This window comes from Gymnogyps californianus, chromosome 7 (genome assembly GCF_018139145.2).
Source record: "Gymnogyps californianus isolate 813 chromosome 7, ASM1813914v2, whole genome shotgun sequence".
Classification (NCBI taxonomy): domain Eukaryota; kingdom Metazoa; phylum Chordata; class Aves; order Accipitriformes; family Cathartidae; genus Gymnogyps; species Gymnogyps californianus.
In genome coordinates this window covers 13,276,074-13,295,565 of record NC_059477.1, presented here as the reverse complement: position 1 = coordinate 13,295,565, position 19,492 = coordinate 13,276,074, and the positions used below count along the sequence as shown (strand labels likewise).

The following is a 19,492-nucleotide window of genomic DNA, read 5'->3' as shown; positions in this document are numbered from 1 at the left end:
GCCTATTTCTTATGTCGGAGACATTTTTCCAGAAGTTTTACTGAGTTCATCACGACACACTGAATAAGTGTTGTCAACATCCCCTTTGAGCAAAATAACAGCTTCAATCAGGTCTGCACCTCCCCTTCCACTACATGACCCGTTTATCACACTAACATCTTCGGATCATTTATCCCCAATAAGCACAAAACAAATTCTACTTGCTGCAGTAAACTACTTTAGGCAATCATTATGGATTTATTATGTCACCCCTGTCCCCCAAATTTGTAAACTAATTAGATGGAAAAATTAGACATTTCAGGAATCCTGAAAGAACATATTAAAAAGTTTGGCTCAGTAAGAACGGTTCTGCTTGAGTAATGACAGCACTATTTAGAGACCTGAATCTATAATATCCTTAACCCAAGTTAAATGGCTCATCAAGTGATGCAAGTGCACTTTGAACAACTTTGCTGGTCTTTGGACTAAGTCCATCTACTTCAACACATAGGCAAGGAACAGCTGCAAAGGTCAGCTTTAAGGAGACCTAGTGAAATCACTGATTGGAAACGATCTGCTTTTGTAATTTATGATTTTAAATTTATATACTAATTCCATTCCTTCCACTACGAATCCTACTCTTTCCCTGCATGTTGACTATTGCTTATCAAAACCACAGTTATAGTGTAATGTAAACAAAACCGTGAAACCCCCCAAAACACATCTGAATAAAACTTCCTTCTTGCAGTCTGTGGAACAAACCTGCCCATCTGCTCCTACAGCTCCGACACTTGAAATGACAAATGAAAAAGCAAGCCTTTCAGGAGAACTTCAGCAAAACTTCACTCCTAACAGAATCCCAAGAGAAGGATTTTCATCTGAATGAGTATTTTGCTAATTCCAGCTGACACCAGATCTCACTTGTTCAAACATGTTTAGACACACAATAAAAAAAAAAAAAAAAAAAAAAGAAAAGATAGGCCCAACAGCAAGTCCTGAAGTTTGAACAATTCCTGATATTTCTTTGGATCAAAACCAAAATCACATGCCAGAGCTGAATGGCTATCCTGGGGAGTGCCTGATATTCACTCTTCTCTTGTTAAACTAAGAGGGTCTAATTGTTGCAGGAGACAATACATCGCTTGTATTCCTCACTCCAATTGCTGCTTCTTTGGAGGCCTTGTCATTCAGAATCTCAGCACCTCTTCTGGGGATGTACTAGATTAATGCTTGAATATCTCCATTAATTTTATGGAATTATTTTGGATTTAAGCCAATGAGTTTGGTCCATTTTATCCCTTAATCCAGTGAACTTGTGTGCATATGATCTGAACCATGTATAACTCAGTCTCTGAAAATCCTGATACTAGAAAACAAGGCCTTAGTTATACTCCATTTTCTGGCACAGAGATGAGTATTATCAGAGGCAAGAGGGAGAGTGGCATAGTGAAGGAAGACTATAGCAAGGGTCTGGGCAGAGGGAATTATTCAGAGAGATCCTGACAGTAAACTTCTCCTTGTACTAACTATGCAGGCATGTAACAAGCCTTGCGGCTGCTGAAATGCAGAATTTGTGTTATTACAGAAAATCTGTGGTTTATATGCATGAAAATATGGTAATCAGAACAGTCCTGGCTCCCCACAACAGTATCACAGCTGCAGGAGCCTCTGCCAACTATGGAAACTTCTATTAGCCTTCCTGACATCGCAGGCCAACATTTATATAAATCTCTCGGGGGCGGGGGGGGGGGGAATATAAAATAGAATGTTTAACCTATTGACTTTATGAACTATTTCAGCTGAAATGCCAAGAATGAATTATACAAGTATCAGTACTACAGTAGCATCCTCTTATGACTCAAATTAGGGGTAGGGTCTTACAGAGCCTGTGTGTGAGCATAATGCACAAAATGTCTGCCTCAGCCTCACATCACCTTTAAAACAGTGCCAGAGGTCTTATTTCCTTGAATAACTAGAAGTTGATCATGGATAGAACATGGGGAAAGGCCACCATTTAAAAAAACAAAACAAAACAAAAAACAAACATAAAACCAAACATTATGCTAAAACTTCATGGGCTCTGTACTACATTTTTGTCACAGAGAAACAATGTTCACATTGTGTTCTACTTTTGCAGAAACTTAGAATAAGTATTTGCGTGCAGATGTACTGCTCCTTTGGCTTCATTCAAACCCTAGCAGGATCAAAGTCTTAACTATATTATGATCTGCAAGCACTGAGGAAGAAGAAAGGGAGAACTGGGAAGGAACTGTATTCTATTCTGTTCTTTTTAACAAGGCCTGCTTATATTTGTGTTGATGGCAATGGATTTGTGGAGCTCAGCAAAAGTAATTAAATTTATAAATCTTGGTTTTGTTTCCCAGAAATACTTCCCCCAAAAAGGTGGATAAAGTAAACATTAAACTCAATGCTTCAATGTTGTATAGCATGACCATGTCTTCCTCTGTAAGTTTTCTAGGTGAGAAAGGGATTTGATTTTGACTCTCTTACCAGGACACTTTAAATGTGTCTGCTTTTCAAATGTGCAAATGAAGTCCTTATGTTTTAGCAGTCTATGTGCAAATATAATTAAAGCCAACTCATCAGGACATATCTGTTCAACCCTTTCCTCTTATTTCTAGTGCATTACTCAGAGAGTTCTAAAGCTACAGTTGCATTAGAGTTACTCAGTTTGCTGCTGACAAAGAGCCACCATACTGTAAACCAATACAAGATGTCAAATGGAGGTTCTGTGCCATCACAATCTCATTTTAAAACAAGACAGAGTTGTCCAGGTGAAATGGCAAAACATGCTAGCTTCTCAGTTGATAAATGTAGAGCTCATGAGGTTTATGCTGTTCAGTCACTAAGCCTTTATTTAGTAGGTTATTAGTCTATATTTTCCAGAATAAAAACCAGCGATTTTGCAATAAAATGTTAATTGCTGTTAAACTAAGTTTTCACTTTGGCATAGGGATTTAGTGGCACTAAATACTGATGGAAGATACAGGAATAAAGAGAGGAATTATTTATAACAGAGTGTATTGATCCAATTATTTTCCTGCCTTAAAATGTATATACTCCTACACATTTGATTTTTAGATACTCTCAGCAGATATCAGGCTTGGAATAGCAGATATCTAGTGTGTAGAAGTCTTGTTGCAGTTCTTCATTCTTAAACTACCAAAAGACAAACAGATGATTTGTAAAATCCTGCACTTGTAAAACTGACTAAATTAATAAAAAAATTCAAGCTACACAATAAATAGGCAGAACTTCAATTGATTTACTGAGCTGCATTTTGAGAGTCACTGTAATTTACCTTCCAGCACTCTGGCACTAGGGGATAGGATTTGATGACATTACTTTCTATTGCAAAATCCATCATGCTACTCATTATTTAAACCTGTGCTGTTATTAAGGACTAAGGAAGATACTCATCAAGGAAATACAAATTCATGTTGACATGCAAATCCTCAAACACAATGAGTGATTCAGAAGTTAACAACAAACATGAGGAAAAACTACTCAAAAATCAGGCACCTGGGCAGTGCAACAGGTAAGGAATTGTTTCCCATCAGGGGATATAAAGCAAAAAAGTTCTGCATCCTTTTGAAAGCAAAGAAAGTGAGTAAGCAGCGAAAGATGGACACAACAGTCTGAACAGGAACTCATTCCCACCTGAACTACTTAGTATACATCACCACTTGCTATGCTGTTTCCTCAGCAGCTTCATTCATGTACTGGTGGGCAGGTAACAGTTTGTAACTGTTATTTCAGGAAACATCATTAGCAAACTGAAACTTGAAGAAACCTAGTTTCAGGCTCAGTAGTTGTCATGGTTCATCAAACCTTTATAAACCAAATGCGATGTCTAAGCCATTAACTACTAGTCATGATCAGTTCTGAGAAATACATTACCCACTGAAAAGTTCATTATTTGTGAACTTGGAAGCAAAACTGCAAGTTAACTAAAAATCTGACTACTGACCTCTAGTTCAAGGCTATGGTGTGTTATATTACACCTTAAGTCTCTATCACTTCTTGGGACTTTTCTGGATTGGAAAGCCACATTTACAATATCTTGCACACATTCCTCAGACCAAATGATTTTTTCCTTGTTATCAGTCCACCTAATTCCAAAACTGAAGTTTTGAATTGCAAAACTGAAGTTAGGCAAATCTTTTTCTGCTGAATAATTTTTTCTGTCAGCTCAGGAAAAGAGTTAATCCAAGGAATCATACACAAATTTTTATTCTTTTCCTTTCCATTGACAGGCTTAGAGAGGAGAGAATATTTCATGTGCCTGCTGCCCTGCAGGATGTGTAATGTGCCATAGGCAGGTCTTATGATACAGCAGAAGATGACTACATTTCTCAGTTTCACATTGCCCTCACTGTTCTGTATTTCCTTGATATTTAATCAGTCTTGATCCTTTCTCCTTGTGCATCTTTCATGAAGTGAATGGACCTAATCAACTTTTCACTGATACCTGGACAAACTCGGGCTCACTGACAGAACTGGATTCTGGTCTTTAACATTTATCACACTGCCTTAAAATCTGTATCAGAGCGCTACATTGGGCTTAATAAAGCTGTAAATCAAGGAACCCATTAGCCTTCTCTGAACTTCCTAAATGCAAAGCTCCATCTCTCTTCCCAAACATGAAATAGAACAAAACCTGATTTTATAAAAGACGACAACTCAGGTGAATTATCAAAACCTTGGCTTCTTTTAAAATACAACCCTATCATGTTACACTCCTACAGTCTTCCCCCTTCTCTCTCTCTCTCTCTCTCTCTCTCCTTTTTTTCTATTCTTTGACAGATGTCCTGGTTTCCTATTTATGTTGGTGGGGAGTATCTAGGGGTCTCTTCACAATCTGCCTGCTGGGAGTCACAAAAGATCTCCTGTCCTACCTCATATTTGTATACTAATTAGCTTTACGTCCTTTACTGCTCCTGAAAGGGTCGTGAGGCTCTACCACTAGCCAGGGTACGGAAAGGACATACTCAAGCACATAGAATGCAGTTAAAAGCAGAGCTACTTACGTAGGAAAAAAAAAAAAATCTACTCTTTTCAGGCCCTGTAATTTTAGGAATTGCCTTTAAGTAGTACAGGTATGACATTTTTGGTCAGAAAAATTATTTTCTAAAGGGTGTGTTTCTTCAAAGGTTGTATTTTGTACAGCAGCAATCATCAGAAAGTGCTATTCTCCATAGCATCAGCGTGTACAGGAATCACAAAGGAATAAGAGAAATCTATCTGACAAGACATTGTCTCTTTGCAGAAAAGCAAAAATGTTTCTCATCAACCAAGATTAATATACTAATCCTATCAATACCTGCCTGTGTACTTAACTTTATGCACAGAGTCAATGCATATTAAAGTTAAGTATGTGAATGGTGTTTGAAGGAGCAGGGATGAAGTTTGTATGCAAATATCATTTTGGTTTGCACTGTACTGTTACTTGAACCTACCTTTTCCTTGATATTTACAGGAGAATTGATTTCTGCCATCTCTCTTCAGGTGAGGATATTGTCTGTAAAAGGAGAAAAAAACCCAGAGATTCATTTTGAGATTTTAATCCCAACCTGTCAAAGCTACACCTATAAAGACTAATTACATGTGCTTACCTATAAGCATTAGAGAAACATGAGAACACTTAACGTCCTGTGCAGCAGTGCTCAATCTTGCTAAAAAGCAAAACTAGTCCAAATTTCATACTTTCCCCAGACTAGTTCTGCGAACACATTTAAAAAATGCCGCATAGTTACGGATCTGCATAGAAGGGGTATCATGCTTCTCCCAGCCATGTCTCTTGGACCCTATTCATTATTACTTGATACCTTTGAGGCTTTCAAGAGGAGGAATACCTTAAACTCAACAGCTCCTGTCTTCTCATTCACCAGCAACCTCAATTTTTGCCAGAAAACTTGTCTGAAGATCACATCTTAAAAAGCAGCTAAAACCAGGAGGTTAGGCTGACAAGTGCTGCATGGCTGTTTGTTTTTTTTTTTCCCCAAAACTAATTCAGAGGATTTAGCCACACAGCTCCTATTGAAACTAACAGGGTCTGTATAGTTAAATCTCCAAGTCTGCTCTGAAAACTTGGGCACATGAATGGAATTTGCATGTGATTAAGAAACTCTGCAATATGCTTTCTATTTCCAGTTATGTGGACTGGTGAGAGACACTGTACCACATGATGAAGAGTTAACACAGGGAAGGGAGTTCAGTTGTCTAATCCTGCTTCCATCAAAACCAACTGCCTTAGACTGCAGTAAGGAACAGGCTTGAATCTTCACATCTTAAAATTAAGTCACATACAAAGAATTACAGCAAAGACTAAGTCAAATGAAATAAAAGCTTGGTTTGGTCCCCAAATTTAACTCTATTGTACACTGATAAGAAGGTACAGATGTACATAAATGAGAATGAAATCTTAGTTCTTTCCAAGTTTTTAAGTTGAAACACTTCTTCCTTTTTGCTATGTGGACTGATATAAGAGCTCCCATAATTCTTCTAAACCTCTTTTAATGCACTTACACAATCCTCCCTTAACTCCTGCTTTGAAACATAGCACTTCAGTGGAGTTCAAACTCCAGAAACTAAGTGCTTCTATTACAGTATCCACTGATTGCATTTAAATCTTGTTATTAATTTTTGTATGCATCTGTTTTCTAATTAAAAAGATGAGATTCAAGGAAGTACATTTTCAAAAATAATGTGACTTTGTTTGTGGTAAATGGGGAAGAGACGATAGGAAGAAGAAAAAGGAATGAATTTTTGTGTTTTGGTCTGATAAAGAGCAGACATTGAATTATGGAAACCCTCAAAAATAAGGTGCCAGAAGAAAGAAGTAACCCTTTCCATTGCCAGCTATGAAAGAAAATGCTTGAAATTAGCAAGGTTCCTCCTGCCATCTCTATTTTACTATACCATGAACAGATACTCTCAATTAAAACTCACATACCTTATATCTGTCTTTAGTCAGTGACTGAACCACTTTGCCAAAACACTGAGCTGGAGTCTCACTATGTCTGATAAGACTTCTTCCTGGCAACCGGGCCACTCTGTCACTCTGAATGCCTTACTGTCTGCTGGTGTCTCAGATCAGAAGGTTCCCCTCCCTGCCGCTCCTTAAGTCAAGGGTGAAAGAGCTCAAATTAGTTTCTTTGTCAAACCCACCCAATGGCTACAAGCAGAGCTTTAAAATGTCTGGACAGAGCAGGCAGGAAGATTGCACAGAATATGAGCTTGGGGCAACTCCATTTCCAATATTTACTGTGTTCCAACAACTAAAGGAAAATGTTGAGAAATGATTGTAGTCTACTGTCCCTATATAACATTTTTTTATGTACTTCTTGTCTTTTGCTGTCAGCTATTTCTCATGCCAAATGGGCACAGAACATGAGATATAGGTCATCAAATTTCCCATGCAGACTGGAAAGCTTAGCTCTAAAATTACTCTGTAAGTCTTCATCTCCCTTACTGCTTTTCAGAGAAGCATGCCTTCTACCTAGTGACATCAAAACCATGCTGGATTGATATTATTCTCTGTTTAATAGATAATCGTATGTCAAGGAATAGTTAAAGGAATTTGACTAGTTTGCCCTTTTATCTACTATCTAGCAGCTTTTGTAATGTTACTGACAACTGATGGAAGCCTGCCTTCTTGCACACCAATTTAAATAAGCTTAATCTGATCCAACACCTTAGAACAACATTAAAAAAAAGGAAAAAAACTGTTCTTGGGGAACCAACACACAGCACAGAAACAAGTACAATAAGGATTACAGCTAACAAATCCTTCTGGCCTTAAAAGTCTATTAATCTGTAAAAAACAATGATTAATGGGAAAAGATCTTTGTCACCCGCAATCTTGAGGTTCTGTTTTTCAGCATATATTTTAATAATTTTGTACTAAAACTGTACATTTTAAAACTGCACCTTGTATGAAGCAAATTAATCCCAATAATCGCACTTTGTGAAAGTCCCACGCCTCTCAATTTACGTTGCTTCAAAGATACTAGCTAAATAATTCTTCAAATTTAAATTCAATTTGCTGATTAAACCCTACTACAGCACTTAGCCAAATTTACTCTTTGCAGCAATGCTCTGACTCAGTTTAAAACCAGACATAAAAACTTCATACAACACCTCGTCAGATTTGACTTGTCTCTTTGCTGTACGCTCCAGGTATTACTATGATTATAGTCTTCCAGTGATGAATGTGATGCTGATTCAGCTAGCTTGCAACTGCAAGCTGTTTCAAGAAGACTTGGCAAGCCACACAAAACATACCCTCAGTTTCTCTCTTTCTTCCTCTCCCCCCGCCCCCCCCCTTTTAAGATCAAGAACTAAGAGGACACCAGCTTTTACAAAAGCACTTGTTCATCTACACTTCAGACTCTTCATTAATATGCACATTACAGCTGTCAAAATGAAGATGCTAAAACCGAGTTGGAGCTATGTTTCATTCACCTTCTCCAAGGGCAGATAATTGAAATAACCTGCATAAAACACTCGCTCATTTACATAACTCAGTCCAGCACTGCTTTTTACATAAAATACAAATGATACATTAAAAGGAAAACGTCAGTGTAGCACTAATTTTTAAAAATATCCTTTATGGCTATACTTAATCGCTAATCACTTTAATTTTCTCATTGTAGCACAAACTGATTTATTGAATTAACTGGTATTTTTCCTCTGATGATATTTTAATCTCTGTATTGAACAATTACTTCATTTCTAATCCTGTGACAAAAGATTATATCACATGAATAATTTTATGAACAAAATAGTCTCACTGAAGTTCAGAAGCTTTAGCTCCAGGCTTGGCTCTAAATTTGAGCTGCTACATTCTCATCCTGAACTCTTCAGAGAAGCTTCTTTCTGCCTGAGCTGTGGAACATCAGAATACAGCCCTCAACTGAGCCCTAAAGCCCGCTAAAGCCAGGAGAGAACAGTGCTTTGCATGTCACTAACAGCATGCACACAAAAAAACATTTGGAGAAAGATCTTTTACAGAAGATTTTCTGCAGTGGCAAAGATTAAGTTAACACAAGCACTAAATTTATAATGCACAAAATGTACTGTATATGAGAGGTTCTCAGCTTGAATGTCAGCTTACGTGCTTTGTCTTTCTCCACCTCTCTTGCTTGTATTTGTGCTCCTGAAATGTCACTGCATGTCATACCAACAGGACTTCCATTAAAAAGGAATGAAAGAAAAAAATACTACAGAATTCCTTATATAAACGGGTCATTAATTTCTGATGCAATTTCCAAATGTGTTACCTGGAATAGGAGATCACTCTCAGTTGCTTGTTACATCCTGACCTCAAATACTGATGGAAGGGTGTTATTTCTGTTACTGTTACACATGTCCAAATGAGACATTTTACTTGCCTTGTAAAATGAAACATTTCAATAGCATTCAAGGGAATGCTGCAAAGACAACAGGATTAAGTTTGGCAGAGCCTTACCTTTCTCCCCTACCAAATGAAGCAATTCATTTTACTCTATACAGGTTTAAACTAACATGAAACTGAACCAGGGCAGCTAAGGTGCTGGTGCATGCTCTGTCCTGCTGACCTTACTGCAAGCAGCAATGTCCAGCAGGGCAGACAGGAACAGCCTTTAACCACTGCAGCAAAATACGACAGAGCTCACCTGTCACAGCCTTAACTATGTGGCTGCTTCCCCAGCCTTTACAGAAGTTTCCTTTCTGTCTTCAAGCAGCTCTGAAATCCCACTGCTGCTGTGTTCAACTTCCAAAGAACACATGCCACCTTTCCGCTAGTACCACCTTCAGAGGTGTTTGGCTCACAGACACCTTCCAGCTAGACAGTCCTTCGGGTAAAGCTGACAAACACTCCATTTTATACAACGCTTTGCATGGGTGGGATTACCTGCATCTCAGGCATCAGAGAATCACAAGACCAAGCCTGTGCCCTGCCCCTACTACAAAACCTGGCAATTACTACCTGGCACATTTAAATTTCAGACTTAGAAACAATATCAGAAAAAGAAGAAACATGCTCCCCTCCAACAAAACAAAAAAGAATCTCCTTGCAAATACACAGAGGGGGAAAAGAGTTTATGAAAGCGTAAATGTTGCCAGAAAGATATTATTTGTGAAAATACCCCGGCAATAAGCTCTATCAGAGTGGAGGAGATTGTGTGTGACACCTGTTCTACCATTTCTGACATCTGAAGACGCAACTTATCTTTGGCAATGGGGAACAGAAAATTGCCCACAAAACAGCACAGAATAGTCCAGTGTTGGAAGAGTTTCCCATCTGCAGGTTTATGGATGAATAGTCTCCTAAACCCTAAAAATGACATATTTCCTCATCTGCCCACTGCAACTGTTTCCTCTTATAATGCTCCCCTCCCCGCCTCAGCACAACAGGAATCCCAGGTCTAACTGACTTGACCCTTGCCAATGCTTCTCTAATCCCTGTCTGCTTCTGCAGTCATCTGCTGCACCTTGTGCTAACCCAGTCCTTTCTTTCACTGGGATAATTTCTTTCAAATGTCCCAGAAGTAACCTTTTCAAAGTTCCACACAGCACCTGCAAAAACCCCTCTGCTAGGTTCTTTTGCACTGCCCTACTCTTCCCTTTTACAAGTCAGGAGATCCCATGACTACAGACATTTTGGGTGACAGTACAGCAACACAAGGCAGGAGATAAACAGATACATGGCCCTACCACTGATAAACTTGTTATCAGCCCTACTAAGCAAGACTATACACACTCAGTCACTGAGTAAGCTTTCACTGTTAACAGAGCAACTGGAGTTTACAATTTTGTCACTCAAATATATTCATAAAGTAGACCAATGCTAGAATGTGGATTTTTTATTTTTAATTGAGGATCATTTACTCATTTCCAAATAGTTCAGTCAAAATCCCCCAGCTCCAAAAAGCTAGCATGGAAGGTATGGGTGGAACAAAACAATCACAATTTTAGATCCAACTTCAAAAAAATAAGATGTAAATGCTAAGTATCTAATGAGATTGTAGCAGCCCGCACTATGCTTTCGTCTTCTGCACTTCTACTTCCTCTACAGAATTACATCTCATTTTTAAATGGCATTCCTATCTATCCATATGTATTATATGACGCTGTCTTGCCTGCAGACTTCCACATGCCCCAGCTAAATGTGTTGGGTTTGTGTGGCAGGGGTTTGTGTAGCAGGGGACGGGCTACAGGGGTGGCTCCTATGAGAAGCTGCTAGAAGCTTCCCTGGCTCCAACCCGGATCTGCCTCTGGCCAAGGCTGAGCCAATCAGCGACGGTGGTAGCGCCTCTGGGATAGTGTATTTAAGAAGGGCAAAGACTGCTAAAAAAACAAAATAGAGGAGCTGCAGCAGAGAGAGGAGTGGGATGTGAGAGGAACAACCATGCAGACACCGAGGTCAGTGAAGAACGAGAGGGAGGAGGTGCACCGGAGCAGAGATTCCCCTGCAGCCCGTGGTGAGACGGCAGGCTGTCCCCCTGCAGCCCATGGAGGTTAACGGTGGAGCAGAGATTCCCCTGCAGCCCATGGAGGACCCCATGCTGGAGCTGGTAGCTGGGCCCGGAGAAGGCTGTGACTCCCTAGGAAAGCCCACGCTGGAGAAATTTGTGGAGGACTGCAGCCCGTGGAAAGGACTTGAGTTGGAGAAACTCATGGAGGGCTGACCCCTGTGAGAGGGACCCCACACTGGAGCAGGGGAAGAGTGTGAGGAGTCCTCCCCCTGAGGAGGAAGGAGCGGCAGAGACAATGTGGGATGAACTGACCACAATCCCCATTCCTGCCCCCCTGCGCCACTTGGGGGGAGGAGGTAGAGGAATCGGGAGCAAAGCTGAGCCCAGGAAGAAGGGAGGGGGGGGGAAGGTGTGTTTCTAAGATATGGTTCTATTTCTCATCATCCTCCTCCGATTTGGTTGTTAACAAATTAAATGGATTTCTTTTTCCCCCAAGTCGAGTCTGTTTTGCCTGTGACCATAATTGGTGAGTGATCCCTCCCTGTCCTTGTCTCGACTCATGAGCCTTTCGTTGTATTTTCTCCTCCCCATCCCACTGTGGGGGGGAGGAGTGAGTGAGCAGCTGCCTGGTGCTTTGTGGCCGGCTGGGCCTAAACCACAACAAATAATTAAAAAATAAATGCATAAACTTAACCAGTGTCAAGAGCATCTAGGACATACTAAGAAGTGTCCTCCCAGCTGTCCTTTTAGCCTTCTGTGTCATTATAAATGAACACACTCAGTAAAAACAACGTAAAGTGTAATTAATACAGAACTGCTATTTTTCCAGTACTGTTTTATGCCTTTTTAAAGATTGTATCCAGAAATAGTAGGCACCATCATTTTGTATTTCCTAGTTTTCAGAAGTCTGAGAAAAGCCACTTCAGGCTAGTTAAATGCCTCTGGCTAAGTCTGATGGTATCTGAGGCCTTTTAGTATCTTTTTCTTTAAATGCATGCATAAACATACATATGTGAGTACACACACACTCCAGAATATTCCCCATTTGCAGAGCCCAGTCCCACTACTGTCCCCTGGTCATGCTTATCTCAAATACAGAACACAGCTGTTGCCTCTGCATTCTCCCTTCTGCTCAGCTAATGCAGTCTGATTCCTGACGGTCACCACACTCTGCTTGAAACCTACTGGCTGCAGAGCCAGAAACAGATTGCAGGAAACAAAACGTCTCACAGATTCCACATGTAAGTCTGGATTCCTACAGAAAAGAGGCTTATGCTCCCCCATTGTTTATCACCTCCTCCCTGAGGATTTCTGAAATAATTGACATTACAATCTGAGAAAGAAGCAGATGTCTCCGAGATCCACAGCCTTGCAGACTGCTTGCTTGAAAACAGGCAGTAAGGCATAAAAGTTTGAAAAACATGCAATGGTGCATCAGGAACTCAGTTATGTTATTTAACACTATAAAATCCATATCTGAGAGAGCATGGACCTATCTGCTATAAAGAGAAAATGCACAGAGGTGAGAGTGGGATATGAGAGGAAGGACAGTCCTTAGCACCTGGGTCAGCGTCCTTTGAAGCCTGTCTCCTATCCTTCTCAGATTTCTGCCAAGGGCAGGAATGGTTCTAAGCAAGTATCACAGTTAACACTGTGTCCTGGTTTCAGCTGGGATAGAGTTAATTCTCTTCTTAGTAGCAGGTATAGTGCTGTGTTTTGGATTTAGTAGGAAAATAATGTTGATAACACACTGATGTTTTTAGTTGTTGCTAAGTAGCACTTAAGGACTTTTCAGTTTCCCATGCTCTGCCAGCAAGCAGGTGTGCAAGAAGCTGGGAGGGAGCATAGCCAGGACAGCTGACCCAAGCTAGCCAAAGGGATATTCCATACCATAGAACATCACGCCCAGTATATAAACTGGGGGGAGTTGGCCAGGAGGGGCAGATCGCTGCTTGGACATCAGTCAGCAGGTGGTGAGCAATTGCGTTGTGCATCACTGGGGTTTTTTTTTCCTTTTCTTTCCCCCCCCCTCTTCTTTTTTTTGTTATATTCCTTTTCATTACAACTATTATTATTATATTTCATTATTATTATTGTTAGTATTATATTTTACTTTAGGTATTAAACCGTTCTTATCTCAACCCACGAGTTTTACTTTCTTTCCCAATTCTCCTCCCCATCCCACAGGGGGGAGGGGTGGGAAGTGAGGGACCAGCTCTGTGGTGCTTGGCTGCTGGCTGGGGTTAAACCACAACACACTGTGATGTCCAACCAGTGTCACAACAAAATGGTTAGGCACCAATAAGTCCTGTACCTCATTCTGATATACCACGTTGCTCTTTGATCTTGTTGTGCTCTCCTCTTTCTAAGCAGAGATGACACTATTAATATAACCCAGGGAGAGCCTTTGTTTCTCCTCTCCTGTCAGCTAGCTCACTTCCCTCTCCCAGTCCCAGTGCATGAGCAAAGTCAGGCCACTACATACGTGGGCTCCACAGGCATCTGTGCTTTCACGCTGGAAAGAGCGCGATGTGGTGTGTGATGAATCCTCAGGTCCTCCACGCACCTAGTGCTGCAGCCCCCACTATAAGAGAGTCTTGCAGAGCAATGTTCCAGCCCTTATCAAGGTCAGGTTTGAGAAAGGGTCAGAAGAAAGCTACTTGACCGGCATCTTCCCCAAACTCCATTAATATTTCATCCAAACAGTTTACAAGTATTCAGTGATATGACCGTATCTTTTGATACGGACATCACGAAACATTCTGGCTGTATTTCCTATCATTGGTCCATAGACATCAACGCACCCTTGTTACTACAGCAAAGGCTGCTTGCAAACCCTCTTGCTGTACAGCCTTTGAATGCTGGGTCTGTCCTATCCAAGCTAAGCTCTTTAACACAAGTTTCAGTGTGGCTTCCCCAAACTATCAGTGAGTGTCACCGTACTAGCTGACGTTCATTCGTGCCAACTGACTGACACCATGTGACAGTTACCACCAGAGTTACCATCTCAGAAACGTGTAAGTATAAGAATCTGCTAACTTTGTAGAATATACCTTGCGCTGAGAAGGATCCCAAACAGTTTCTCATATTTAGGTCATTAACACCATCCTGCATCTGAGCAATGGAGATCAGGGTACAAAAAACCCTAAGAAAGTATAGATTTTGGTACCTTCAGAATCAGCCTTCACACAGCAAATCTGTTCAAGCTTAAATACAGTGTAAGTGGCATTACACTGCAGTGAAATAAGTCAAAGTGATTCTCATAGCTTCTCGCTCACAAGGGCAGAAAATTCAGGAGAACAGGCAAACCCAGACAGCTGCAAAATATATGCCCGCATTTGCAATAATGATAAAAAAAGGCAGTAAGTGGTAACATTTTGCTGATCTTTTCTTGCACTTCCGAGCAATTCCTTCAGGAGTTTTAGCCTAATGTGCTCAAGAATACCAAACATTAGAAATTACTTTTCTTTTTACTAATGCTTCAGGCTGAATTCTAAAGCCGTCTCTGCCACCTCCTTGCATTTTCCCATTGCAAAATGTGGTCCCTGCTCTTACTATATTTGTAATGAAACAACTAAGAACTCTGCCATATGAGACACCTTAATCACAACACTGACAAAAGGCCAGCTCTGCATTAATTACAGCAAATTATTGGAATGAAGAATCGGGCCACAGAAGAGCACTCATGTGAGTCCTGTATAGAGCAACGTAACCATGTTGCAACAGACAGGTACCAGTACAAAGCAGATATTCTGTAACTGCTGATATATATACATATATAGGCAGGCACATAAACATACCCAGAAATGCTACTTCCACTAAGTTGTCCTGTGACAACCTGTGAGCCAAGGCATATTAGGTATATATATGCACCCATTTTTCACTGTCTGCTGAAGAATCATCACAGCATCATTAAGTTTCACTAGAAAACACATTAACTTCCCCTGTCCAGCAATCCTCTTATTGGAATAAAGTTGTTTTTCTTCTAATGATACATACATCTATTCCATAGCAATACACATACATTTTTACACCAGCAGTCACTTTCTGTACTTAACAGTTAGTAAACAGTTATTTGCTTTCATGTGATATGAATACTACTCCTTCCTTTGATGGCTACTTGGCTTCCATCCATAAAAAGATCTTTGATTCATTACCTCACATTCTGCACCTGTGCATTAAAAATACACACAATACAAATATCCAAACAGACTAATTTTGTGTAGCCTATTTATGATCCATTTACTGAGTCCAGAGGATGGCAGTCAACTACTCTAGGGTGGCAATGAGCTTAGGATGAGTGATCCCCAATCTCTTTGCATGGTGGGCAAGTAATTACAAGTCCAGAGACCCATAAAGTTTTCATTACTGTTCACTTTCTCTTCTCTGTTGTTTGACAAACTTGTATTAAATTGCATTTAAATTCAATCATGGTAGTTCTAATGATATCATGAATTAAAACCAAAACATTATGTCATATTGTTGGCAAAAACAGAGATAAAGCTACAAGGCAGATCAATCTCCCACCCTCCATCTTTGTTCAGAAGAGACAGTAAGGATGAAGAGATGTTTAAACTTTATGAAGTCATGAAATATCCTACTATAGAAAAGCTAATCAAGTCTTTGCTAAATACTGGACACCAGAAGTTGAGTTAACTTGGAGTGTTCTAAGAACATGTTCTAGTCAGTTCAGTAGTAGCTCAGTGGGTGGAAACTACGAATATAATAAAATGCTTTATGAAATAATCATGCTTTAAGTAAAATAAATTTGAAAATAAAATAGTAAGTACAATTATTTAAAAAAATAAATAGCATTCTAAACACTGAAAAACATCCCCAACACACACGTAACAGTACGTTTCTTAAACAAAACCTAGGAATTCAGATTCAAAAAAATGTCAAATTTCTGGAAGGGAGTCTTGTTGCACAGTACCAGGCCTTTCCATGAAAGAGTATTTACATGATATAAGAGCTGTTTCCTAGCAAACAGCCAAGTGACTTAGGCACAAACTCTGAAAATTCCTCCCATCCTCTTTACCATACCGATGAGTAGCCAAACATTTCTTTTCAAGCCAGACCCTCTCTAAAGCTGCACAACTGTTACCATTTGAAGCAGAGTGCCAGTAATCTGAAGCCAACAGTTTCCCACTTCAATTGGTATACGTATCATCATGTGTTTGAACTCCTTATCCATTTGGTTTTGTGTCCCTGCTGAGGTACCTGATCTGATTTGACCTGAACAACTATCAAGTATATTGCTGAAAGGATGCGAGTGGTCAAATACACACTTAGTTCAAAACTGAGGTGACAGTGCTTCCTATTGCTCTTCCTTTTGACCCATACAATTTATACCACGTCTTTACCTAAGAAGGAAACACTCGCCCAGTGGCACTGAAACTCTACTCCACATTAAGAAGCTATACTGAACTACAAAAAATACTAAAATGCTGAAATATGATAAGCCAGGAAGTCTCCCAATAATTTTTCATTTCAGAGTAGGAAATTATCAATTCATTAAAATCAGAACTTCTGAAAGAATGAGGAGTCCTGTCCTGTAAATCCATCTGATAAACGTTTATTTAAACAAAATGAAACAGCTCAAATTGAAGAGACCGAAAAAAATCATCCCAGCAGCCCAGTGACAAGGGAATGTCTCCAGCCTACAGATACTGAAGATCTAACGCCTGTTCCAAACCAGCCTCCTGCTACAGTAGAAGTATGCTTTAACTCCTGGGACATTCTTAAGAGGAGAAGGGGAATGTCTCTAAATATTTTTCATCTTCCCCTCAAACCCATCTATCAGTTTCCTAGAATCAGTTAAAAGCCAGCAAAGGCACTTCCCCACTCCAGAGGTCCAAAGGCAAGAATCCCAGCACCACTCCATCAATATCACAACTGCCAGTGGCTGCTCAGGATAAATTAGCAGCTTGCTTGGCTCCCTGTCATGGTTTAAGCCCAGCCAGCAACAAAGCACCAGGCAGCCGCTCACTCACTCCTCCCCGCGAGCAGTACGGGGAAGAGAAAATACAACAAAAAGCTCATGGGTCAAGACAAGGACAGGGAGGGATCACTCACCAATTATGGTCACAGGCAAAACAGACTCGACTTGGGGGAAAAAGAAATCCATTTAATTTGTTAACAACCAAATCGGAGGAGGATGATGAGAAATAGAACCATATCTTAGAAACACACCTTCCCCCCCCCTCCCTTCTTCCTGGGCTCAGCTTTGCTCCCGATTCCTCTACCTCCTCCCCCCAAGTGGCGCAGGGGGGCAGGAATGGGGATTGTGGTCAGTTCATCCCACATTGTCTCTGCCGCTCCTTCCTCCTCAGGGGGAGGACTCCTCACACTCTTCCCCTGCTCCAGTGTGGGGTCCCTCTCACAGGGGTCAGCCCTCCATGAGTTTCTCCAACTCAAGTCCTTTCCACGGGCTGCAGTCCTCCACAAATTTCTCCAGCGTGGGCTTTCCTAGGGAGTCACAGCCTTCTCCGGGCCCAGCTACCAGCTCCAGCATGGGGTCCTCCATGGGCTGCAGGGGAATCTCTGCTCCACCGTTAACCTCCATGGGCTGCAGGGGGACAGCCTGCCGTCTCACCACGGGCTGCAGGGGAATCTCTGCTCCGGTGCACCTCCTCCCTCTCGTTCTTCACTGACCTCGGTGTCTGCATGGTTGTTCCTCTCACATCCCACTCCTCTCCTCAATGTAGCACCTCTTCTTCTTCTCCCATCATCTTCTTCCTCTCCCCCTCTTTTTTTACTGTAGCTCTTCTTCTTCTTCCCCCTCCTCCTCCATCTTACTCTCTCCCTCAGGAGTCTTTTTCCCCTTCTTAAATACGCTATCACAGAGGCGCTACCACCGTTGCTGATTGGCTCAGCCTTGGCCAGAGGCAGATCCGGGTTGGAGCCAGGGAAGCTTCTAGTAGCTTCTGATAGGAGCCACCCCTGTAGCCCCTCCCTCACTACACAAACCCAACACACTCCCGATACTCTCCACTTTAAGGACTGCACCCAGGAACTCTATATCCTCCCTGCTCTGCAACAGAATCACTGCTGAGAGCCTAGAGCCTATGTTCTGATGGCTGGCATCCTAGAGGAGCATCCGAAGAGCATCCATCTGATTCAGCATAAACTGAAGATGTCCAAAATTCCTGGCTTTACTACATATATCTCACTAGTAGAGCTGAGCCCAATTCAGAATAGCTGGATTCAGCTACATGGCCAGTAAAATGGTCCTCTCTGATATGCAGGAGGGAGGGATGGGGGATCTGGAAAGAAAGTTTCAGACTGAGAAAACTCACTTTCCACAGCAATGCTTGCTAAAATCAACATTAGCATCTTGCTCTTCCTCAAGCGCCTGAAGGAATCTTGCCAAACATACTGATAAAGAGCAGTGAAATAGTAAAATACGATCTACTCAAATTCTGCATTTGCATGAACCCCCTGCAAAACCAAAAAAAAAAAAAAAAGGTTAACTTTCAGTTTTTACAAACTAGGTATTATCTTCCAAGTCATTCTTGCCAGGGGCTTGAGTCATTAGAAGTCATTTACGTTGGCTCCTACTTCAGCTCAGAATGGCATGCCAAGAGACAGCGTCAGTTAATTTGCTTCTGCGGTTGCCCAAATGTGGACTGTTAGAAGAGTATGGCATGGGAATGCTAACAGCAAAGTATGTAATGTAGTAGTATACCTTGCCTCAATCACAGTGGTTTCTCTAAACAGTAAGAACAGAGGGACAAAAGTGAATGTCAGGAAGTGTTCAAATTCACACTTGTTTTACATGTTAAGAAATAAAATTATCACAAGGAATCTAACTTCTACCAGCAGACTGGTACAGTGTAATTGTTATAGTAAATTCTCATAATCTTGGAATAAATCTCAAGTTCAAAGAAAGTCCCGGAGCTATTCACATTTCAGCCTTCTTTCTATTAAGTGTTCTAAGTCCACACCACCTTTCCTTCTCGCTCAGACATCTCTGAAGAGCCAGTTTACCATTGCTAGATGTGCAGGGCTGATTCTCAGCAAATACAGGT

General features: G+C 40.9%; 1 protein-coding gene across 5 annotated transcripts in view; it reads right to left on the bottom strand.

The window, feature by feature from the left end:
* SPATS2L (spermatogenesis associated serine rich 2 like) overlaps positions 1–19,492 on the bottom strand; it is a 124,326-nt gene that overhangs the window by 39,094 nt on the left and 65,740 nt on the right. For 4 of the 5 annotated variants that reach the window (XM_050900319.1, XM_050900316.1, XM_050900320.1 and 1 more), the window contains exon 3: positions 5,460–5,521. In XM_050900319.1, coding sequence (XP_050756276.1) covers positions 5,460–5,498 — 39 coding nt within the window. In that variant the 5' untranslated portion in view covers positions 5,499–5,521. Of the gene's footprint in view, positions 1–5,459; positions 5,522–6,955; positions 7,122–19,492 lie in introns of all 5 variants that reach the window. The other variant, XM_050900317.1, reaches the window with a different exon arrangement.